Raw genomic sequence first — 10,207 nt, forward strand, 5'->3', positions numbered from 1 at the left:
GGGACTCGGTGGACCTGGAGTTTAGGGCACAGCTCCTTGCTCTGGAGGAGAGGTGCATGGAGGCCCTGGAGCACCAGTTTGTGCTTATGGCCAGGGAAGTGGTGGCCATGGAGGAGTACCACTGGGTCCTGGACACCGTACTGGCCCTGGTGGTTGTCTCCATGCTGCTTGCTGCCCTGCCCCCAACCATAGCCCTGCCTGGCCCACTAGCAGCTGGCTGCTGCCCAGAAGTGGGCCCCCCAGTGGGACTGGGTAGCGGTCCAGCACTGCTTTGATCGGCCATGAGCCCCTGCCCCAGCCCCTACCTGGGGTTCCCCGCCATGCAGTTTCCCCCCTCCCCCCATCATACAGCATCCCCCCTCCCCTCACCTTGTCCCAGCCCCACCACTTTCTCTGGATCCACACAGGCACAGAGCAGAAGCTTCTTGCAGTAGGGACAGAACTACATGCAGGCCCTGCTGGCCCTGGCCACTGGCTGCTAGAGGGGGAGCCAGAGACCAGCAGCTGCTGTTGCCCCTGGGCAAGCCCCACACCCACCCATCTTGCCACTCTGTTCTAACCCACGGGGAAACAGTCAGGGGCTGGGATGAGGGCCACCTGTCCCAGGGATCCTTCCCCTAGGTGCCCCCACTCCATGGCCCCCACCATGGAAGAACAGACACACAATACTGTACATAATTCACACGGGGAAGAGCATGTTTTATTATTAGTGGGTGGGGTGGGTGGTGGAGGGGCTCTATTCTTGGGGAGGGAATGGGGATGGGCTCTGGTGTTTGGGAGGGACAGGGGATGAGCTCTGGTGTAGGGGAAGGGAAGTGGAAGGGGACGGTCAGTTTTTGTGATGACAATAAAGTGTTTTTTCTGAGAACTGAACACAGTAAGAGTGGTGCTGGGTGTGGGCAGTGGGGTGGGGGTCCATGAGTAGCTGTCCAGGCTGGCTACAGTGGAGAAGGCAGGAGGAGGTGGTATGCCACCACCTCTTGCACACAGTTCCCTGGCCACCACTGCAGGTATGTGCAGCTGCTGCTCCCACTGCCAGGTATCCTCTGTCTGCTGCACCTCCTCCACCCAGGCCTCAAGAAACAGCGTCCCCCAGGCCTTGCAGGTGTTATACAGCGTGCAGGCTGTGACAATGGATTTGACAGGATTTGAGTAATTTCATTTGATCTATGAAATCTATTAGTCTGAAAGAACATCTGAGCCTTAAATAAGCACAATTATATATTTCCTTCTACAGTGTAATGTATTTATTCTTTTACCCAAATGCTATTAAGCACATAGTAATCCTATTTATTGAAAACTTTCTTACAGTGAATTGCCTTATGGCAGAAGTTGACAACCTTTATAGGCTGCAAGCTGGAGTGATGCAGTTTGGGACGGAGGCAGATCGGTAGGCACTAGGAACCAGCTGCTGCCACCACTTTTCCCTTCAGTGTCAGGGGAAGATGACTGCTCTGAAGCCCCACTGCCACCAAATGCATCTAAACCACCGTATCTGTAAGACAGAGCAAATGGTTCTGCAGGCTGGATATGGCTCACAGGATGTAGGTTGCCAACCCCTGCCCTACAGCATCTTTCACCTCCTTGTTCCTGAGACTGTAAATCAGGGGATTCAGCATCGGGATGACCACAGTATAGAATACCGCAATGACTTTGTCTGTATCCAAGGAGTAGTTGGAACTGGGTCTCAGGTACATAAAGAGAATTGTCCCATGATAAATTGAGACCCCTGTGAAGTGGGAGGCACAAGTATTGAAAGCTTTGTGTTTCCCCGTAGCAGAGCGGATTCTCAGGATGGTGCCAAGGATGTAAATATAAGAGATCACAACCGTCAGAACTATAATTATTTCAATAAATCCAACCAGGGTGAACAGTAAGATTTCATTGAAATGGGTATCAGAGCAGGACAGTGATAGCAGAGGTGTGATATCACAATAGAAATGATTGATCTCATCAGACCCACAGAAGGACAAATGGAACGTAAAATGTGTGTGCACCATGGAATGTAACAGTCCAAGTGTATACGATCCAAACACCATTGTGACACAGACTCTTGGGGACATAATAATTGGGTAGAGCAGTGGGTTACAGATGGCCACATACCGGTCATAGGCCATTGCAGACAGCAGGAAACACTCTGTGGTCCCCAGGGCTATAAAAAAGTACATTTGTGCTGCACACCCAAAGACAGAGATGGCTTTTGTCTCTTCCAAGAAGCTTGCCAGTGTCTTGGGTGCCACCACAGAGGAATAACAAATGTCCAGGAAAGACAAGTTACTGAGGAAGAAGTACATGGAAGTGTGAAGTTTAGGGCTGATCTTGATCAGCAGAATCATCCCAAGATTTCCCACCAGTGTGATGATGTAAATCGATAGGAACAGCACAAAGACAAAGACCTGCACTGTTGGGTTGTCTGTCAACCCCATGAAAATGAATTTGGTGACCAACACAGTATGGTTTCTCTCAGCCATCTCTCCAAAATATTTTACCTGCATGGAGTAAGAAACAACCCATTATACCAAATCAGATTCCATGGTTCATGCACTGTGATATTTTATCTCTGTAAGCGATGAGAACTAAAAGGTGAAGAAATGTTATATTAATGAATTCCAGGCTCGCTTTCCTCATAAAGGGAGGTATATTTATAATCTGTGAATTGGATCTTTTTTTTATTTTTGGAGTTTTTTGTTTGGCTCTTTCGGGGAGAGTGTGGTGGAAGGTTTCATGCATATTTTTAAGATGTTGTTTTTTCACTTTTTCTTCCTCGGATTCCCATTCATAACTATCAATAATGATTATTAAAGATTTAGTGCTGAAAATATCACAAATGAAAGCAATTAGCAATATGGCTTTATGAAAGGTTTCATTACATGAGTGTTTCAGATGAAGGCATTCCAAAGCAGAGTGCCCTCATTAACTTTTGCCTGCACCCAGTGAGCAGCGCTGCTCCCTGTGCGTTTTACAGAAGGCAGGGGTAGGGCAAGGACAGAGCTTGTTCTGGGGTTTGCCCAGCTGGTGCTGGAGGGTGGGCAGGTGGATTGGAGCCTCTAGTAGGTGTAGGCTCCAATCCACCCCACGCCACACTCAAGTACCACTTGAGGAACCTCAGAACAGACCTCCCTCCCCAACAGATAAGGTCTGTTGGGTCAGGAGGATCCATCTAACTCATGATGCTTTTTGCAAAGCACCATGAGTTAGATCTGGATGCTACACTTCTGTCTGTATCTAAAGGCATAAAAATAGTGCTTAACAAACAAACAAACAAACAAACAAACAAACAAACACACACTGGACACATAGATTCCTAGATGTTCATGCCAGGAAGAACTTACTATAATCATCTACTCTAACTTCCTGTATAGCTCAGGCAATATCATTTTATCCAGCTATGCCTCTAATGAACCCTGTATTTTATTTTTAACAAAAACAGGTCTTTTGGAATGGCATCCATTCTTGATTTGAAGACAACACAATATGGAGAATCCTGTACCCACTAGTTAAATACCATCCTTTTCAAACATGTTCTTCATTTCTATATTTACATTTTTACTTTAATTTTAAGCTATCCGTTTTTGTTATGCCTTTCCCTATTAGATCAAAAACCCTTAGCACCCAGTATTTTTTTCTCTGGAAAAGCGTCCATATACAGCACAAGTTCACACACATATATTAGGACAAATTCCCATTCATTTCCATATACTTAGTAATAAACAGTTCTTAAAATAGTTTAAATGAAGTCACTGGGACACTTCTGATATAGCTGTGTCCACTACTATTGAATAGTCAAATAAGGAAAGCTTGAGGGAATGCTAACCTACTGAGATCAACAGACATCAGTGAATGGGGAAGAGAGATGGATTTTGTGTGTAATTAAGGCTTTACTGGTTAACTTCAAATCCCTCTTAGGATCTGAACAGAGTTATTTCCTATTATCTTTTCCCCAAAATGAATTTTGCTCCATTATATTTTCCAAAATAATAACAACAATAACAATAGAGAGTCAGAAAGTAATGCTTCCTAATTTTTTATCTCTAAGGACAGACCTGGGCATGGAGGGTGTTCTTCTTGTTGACTTCTTGCCTAGGGGAACCACAGTAAACTGAAGAAACTGAAACATGTGGACCATGACCTAGACATTTCTGAGGTGCTGGTTTTGCATTAAATGCTCACCTACCCACCATCTTGAGAGCCACAGAGGCAAGTTCATTGTTTAAATGAATTGTGCTGCCTCCTTCCCCTACAACTCATAGGATGAAGCACAAGCTACAAGGGTGACATTTTTGGGATGGCAGCAAAGTGATGAAAGCTGTGTAACAGTGGCTGCACAATGGCAAGGATTTTTATGTCAGGATGCATACCCTTGTTCACTGGTTAAAAAGTCCATTGATGAACTGATGGAGAAGGGGACTATGTTGTTCTGCACATTGACACTGGCAATGCAGAAAAATTCAGTGCAAGTTGTACCTGTTTTCCTAAATATTTGTTTGAGGGAAAAAAAAGAATAGGAAACAGGAGGCATTGCCCTCTAACTGACCCTCATATAGAGTCCCCTTTACTCCAAATTTTCAGTATGCTTTACAAAGGAGATGAGTACCATCCTCGACACTGGAGGTAACTGCAGCATGGAGAGGTAAATCAACAAGCAAAGACTTTACAATCCAACATAGTTGCATGGTGAGCATCCCTAAGGACACCAGAGCTTACTTACCTGTGGAATGGAAATATGACTAATCTGTCCAAACAGTTTCCATATGAAAAATTGAAGGATTGTGTGGAGGTGAACTCTTGCTAGAAGTTTATATTTGCTTGGAAATCTTTTGGGACCAAAACATAATTTTCCTGTGCTCATCAGAATATCCCATAAGATAATTATGTCTTTGGAGAACAATGGGTATACATCTCAGTGGATGTTAATTTATATATTTGTAAAAGTCAGTCTCCTTTGCTGTTTCTGCTTTCTGGGAAAAAAAAAGTGTTAACAACCCAGAAACCTGATTTTATAACAAGTCATGGTAATATATTTCTACTAATTGCTTTTCCCAGTGGATATTGGAATTTCAGCTAATTAAATACTTTTCCTGAAAGTATCTACTTCCCTTTATTTCTTAATTTTTTATAAAAATGACAATGTAATATATGGGGGAATTTATTCTTTTCTGCAGCTTCTTATATGCTTCATTTCCCTGCTTTTGGAAATGACTCAAATTACCAAGTTTATTTCTTCCCTTTTTTCTCTTTTGCTTTGGATTTGCACAAGAAATAACATTTCAAACATTTTTCCTAGGGGAAAAAAAACCCACTTTTCTGAATGACTTCAGTTGTAACCAGCAGGTATTGTGTGCAAGAACTAACCCAAATACTAATATTAATTCAGAGAGAAAATGAGATACAAATTATGAAAAAAACTGCATAGAAAAGCAGGACTAGGAGGGACCTCAAGTGGACATTTAATCTAGCCCCCTGCTAAGAGCAGGTTAATCACTACATCTACCATGCTAGACAAGAGTTTGACATATACTTGCTCCTCAGGTTGTAGATCAGGGGCTCAGCATGGACATCACCACTGTGTACAACACCGATGCCCCTCTGCCCTTGTATACCTTGCTAGCATACAGATTAATATAACAATTGACGAATACATATATAAATTGCACAGGAGCCCTGATAACAGAATGAATTGAAGTTCATGAATTCAAAACTAGGCATACCATATATGACTTGTACAGAAAAGCTGGAAAAGTTGCTCATTAGTTTTAAAGGTACTTTCAAGGCCAACAGGGAGAGAATGAACTGATAAAGCCAGTGCAGAACATCAAATCAAAGATCACAGTGACATGGCAAACAGGGGTCCCTATCTGGTGGGAATTTGCACTAGTTAGTGAGAAGTAGTATGAGGATGATGTCCATTATGTTCTTGCAGTAAATGAAGACATCTAGAAATGCATACTGCAAACATGAAGTTGTTTTCATCAGTGTGTAAAAAGGGGCCTTGTCACCATTTATACTTTGTACTGGGTGTTGAGGTTATATTTGTGCCCATACCCGCCTGCAAATGGACAGGTTTGTCATGAATATTAGTGTCTAGGCTTATATATAGCTAATAAACAGAGTCAAGCTGATTGTCACTAAGAACAAAAGCCTCTTTGTCACTAAGAACTAATACCTGTAGTCTCTTTTTTGTAACAAGACCGTTAGGAGCACAATAACAGAAATTGTAGTCTGATAGCATACACACAGACTACATAAACTGGCATGACCAGTAATACCTAAGCCCCAAAGAACAGTAACAGTATCATATAATCACATTAACGAAGTGTGCTACAAAATACTGGTGATTACCTGGAGACTTGCAGTCCCAACCCAGTGTACACAAAAGATAGTGATGGCAATCAGCTCGCAGCAGCAAGTGAAGAAGTCTTTGCATCTGCCCTCAGCACAGCGGATTCTCAGGATCATAAAAAAGATCCAAATGAAGGAGGCAAGAATAGTCACTGTGATAGTTAGGCAGCTAATCCTCACAAAGGCAAAGATCATCTCATAAGCATGGGTGTTAAAGCAAGAGAGTTCTAAAAAAGGGTGGAATATCACCAAAGCAGTGCTTGATCTTGTTGGACCCAAAAGGGATATGGTAAAAGTGAAAGCACTATCTATCACTGATAAGTGCAATATGCTGGCTGCATATATGGCAAATATGAGCTGGGCACAAAACCTCCTGAACATAGAGACTATGTAGGTATACAGATATAGGTTACAGATGGCCATGTAATGGTTGTATGTCATCATCATTGCTGGCAGGATGCACTTGTTGATCCCACATGCAGCAGACATAATTGGACCAAATAGCCTGATAAAAAATGGTTTTACTCTCCTTTAAGAAACTTGCCATCATTTTAGAAGTGATGATGGAGGAATAGCAGGCATAAAAAAAAGTCAGCTGGCTAAGAAAACAATAATAGCAGTATGAAACTCGGAATCAACTCTGATTAACAAGATCATCCCAAGGTCCCCAATCAGTTTAATGACATTGGGCCTTGTCAGACTTCACCCTGAAGCAGAACAAATGTTAATCAGCTTAGTGGAACAATCATATGTAAGGCTAAAAAACCTCCGAGTGTCCTTGACCTGCAAAGCTGTGACTTGCCACTACAGGCTTTGTGAGCAGGGGTGAGACTAGGGGCTGTAACCGTGAGTTACCACTAGAGTAGAGGCTGGAAATTATTTCAGCTGGAGGGCAACTTCATGAGTTTTGATGAGCTCTAGAGGGCTTCAAGGCCAGCCTCACTAATTGACAAGTGCCCCTCATCATCTTTGGACAAAACCCCACCTCTAAACCCTGACCTTTGCCACTGGAAGTCCCTGCCCGTGCCCTGGAAATACTCCTTCTGGGAAAGAGACTGCTATCATTTTGAAACTGGAAAAAAATCCCCAAAAAACCCAACCCAAAACAAATAATATCCTAAAAGAGAAAACATTTATTATAACTTATTTTAATGTTATTTAAAATATCTTTGTCCTGTATTTATATTTGTTTGCATAGTATATTTAGAGGCAATTGCATAATAGCTCAAAAAAACCTCTTACTTAAGTGTATTGTGTTTGGGGAGGGGGTAAGGGAGTGTATGTAGGGGGGTGGTTGGGGAGTGGATGTGTGCATGTGGTGGAGTTTGGCAGGGTGCAGTGTGGGTATGGTGGGTGGGGTATATGCAGATGGAAGGGGTGTGCATGGAAGGGTGTAGGGTATGAGGGGTCCTTGGAGTCCTTGAAGCGTGCTAGTCCCTGGAGCTGCATGTGGGGGCGGCGAGAGGGGCCAGCCCCACCTGCCACCATGGCATGCTGCTCCCCACACTCCCACCCAAGTCCCCACTCACAGGTGGTGGTGGCATGAAGGGCCAGCCCCACAGAGCCCTGGAAGTGTAGAGCATGAGGCTCAGCCAGGGAAGCAAGGAGAGGGGCATAGCCAGCCCAGTTCCCATGCGTGGAACTCCTCTGTTCTCCATGTCCTGCATGTAGCAGTGAACAGGACCGGGCATCCATCTCTATCACTCAGGGCTCTCCCCAGAGGTGCATGGCTTGAGCAGACTGCATGCAAGCTTCATGAAATGGAGCCAGACGGACCCTATGCCCAGGCTCCACACTGCTGCCACCCCACCCTGGGTTCCCAACGGCCCCTGGGCACCGGCATAAGCCCTGTGCTCCCACCTGCTGCTGCCACTCACCCACCACCCCACTGTCACTGCTGAGTGCCCCTGCTGCTTCCTTTAAAGCCCTACAGAGTGGTTCCAATGAGGATGGATCTAGACGATTCTCAGCAGTGAGAGATGAAAGAACAAGAAGCAATGGTCTCACGTTTCAGCAAGGGAAGTTCTAAGAGATGCTCTAACTGAAAATGCCTGCACCATCTCATGTATTCAGTGTCCCGTGCTTTCAAATGGTGGCAGGGGTGCTTAAAACAAAGCTCATTCAGCATTTTGAAGTGTGGAGATCCTGAACACATGAGATGTGGAGGCTGCTGGAACACACTAATTAGCACGCTCCAGCAGACTCAATTAATCAAGTCTGCTGTGAGGCACTGTGATTACACTAAGTCTGCAGCCTAGTGAGGCTCCCGGAGTAATGAATTTGGGGTGGGAGGAATCCTAGGTTCTGACAGAATCATAGAAAATTATGGTTGGAAGGGACCTCAGAAAGTCATTTAGATCAAATTCCTGCTCAAAGCAGGACCATCCCCAAATAGATCATCCCAGCCAAAGCTTTGTCTAGCTGGGTCTTAAAGACCTCCAAGGATGAAGAGTCCACAACCTCTCTGGGTAACCTGCTTCAGTGTTTTACTACCTTCCTAGTAAGAACATTTTTTTCCTAATATCTACACTAAACTTCCCTTGCTGAAACTTGGGATAATTGCTCTATGTTCTGCAATCAGCCACCACTGAGAACAGATTGAAGTGCTGGCTTCATTAGGCTTTCCAAAGTGGTTTGAAGCTTCTGAACAGCAACAGAATAGCTTTGGAGCCGCTTCGGAGATTCGACCAATGGATATAATGGGGAAATCAATGAAATTTTTATATCTTTGTTGGGTTTTGTCTGATTTGGATGAAACTTCCTGGAATGGTAGCCCCTGCTGAGACCATGAAGTCTCCCAAGTTTCAAAAATAGCAGCGCAGGGTTTCAAGGGGAATTGCACCCAAATTCTTGAAAGCAAAACTCATGTCATGCCTATATGTTACACTACAGGGGGGTGAAAACTGCAGAGATGGTAGCCTCTGGTGAGACCACGAAGCCTGCCAAGTTTCAAGAAGACCAGTGCAGGGGTTTGGGGAGAACTGTACCTCAGGCTGTTGACAGGCAAAACTCGTGATATAGATGACCCTGTGTGTGTGTCAAGGCACAGCGGGCTGAAAACTGCAGGAGTGGTTGCCCCTGCTGAGGCCACGAAGTGTGCCAGCTGTTAAGGAGATAGGTGCAGGGGGAGTCTGGCTTCTGGGGTCCTGCACCTCAGGGTGTGGACAAGCAAAACACATGACACGAGTTTTGCCTGTCAGCTGCTAGAGGTGCAGGACACCAGAACCCAGAAGCCCTGCACCTATCTCCTCAACAGCTGGCAGGCTTTGTGGCCTCAGCAGGGGCTAGCAGGCCTGCAGCTTTCACCCTGCTGCACCTTAACACACAGTGTCACCCATGTCATGAGTTTGCTTGTCTGCAGCTTGAGGTACAGTTTCCCCCAACCCCTGCACTTCTCTTTGAATATCTGAAACAAAAGAGTGGATGGATGAATGAAACACAGTGATAGCAGGACCCCCTAAAAAATCACCCCACCATCAAAACCAATACCTGGACCAATGACCCAGCCATTGGAACCACACTCAGCATTCAAGAAAAAAAAGAAGAGGCAACCCACCATTGTGCCAAGGCTGCACATTCTCAGTATGAATATCTGGAACCCTCTGGAACAGGGCCAACCTTGCTTGGACAGGCCCTCCCCATAGAAAATCATAAGTATTCTGCCCCAGAAAAATGGGTAGTGAAGACTGACTCCTTGGGATGCCCTGTCCATCTGGATCAGCACCACTCCACACCACCTATCCACCCAGCGGCCCTGCTGGCGACCCCACCTCTGGACAGCACCTGCTGGACAAAGACCCCGACTGGCCATTGATGACCCCCTTCCAGCCTGGATAGGTAGCTATCACCCCCACCCTTTCTTCAACCA

At 45.0% G+C, this 10,207-nt stretch overlaps 1 protein-coding gene across 1 annotated transcript; it reads right to left on the reverse strand.

The window, feature by feature from the left end:
- Positions 1-1,535: 1,535 nt before the first annotated feature.
- LOC102369491 (olfactory receptor 1102-like) lies at positions 1,536-2,471 on the reverse strand. Its single transcript, XM_006032211.1, has one exon. The coding sequence runs from the start codon at positions 2,469-2,471 to the stop codon at positions 1,536-1,538; it is 936 nt and encodes a 311-aa protein (XP_006032273.1).
- Between the last annotated feature and the right edge of the window lie 7,736 nt (positions 2,472-10,207).

This window comes from Alligator sinensis, unplaced genomic scaffold, assembly GCF_000455745.1.
Source record: "Alligator sinensis unplaced genomic scaffold, ASM45574v1 scaffold1_1, whole genome shotgun sequence".
Taxonomy (NCBI): domain Eukaryota; kingdom Metazoa; phylum Chordata; order Crocodylia; family Alligatoridae; genus Alligator; species Alligator sinensis.

Coding starts and splice junctions, on each gene's coding strand:
- LOC102369491 (XM_006032211.1), bottom strand. CDS start 2,471: ATGGCTGAGAGAAACCATACTGTGTTGGTCACCAAATTCATTTTCATG.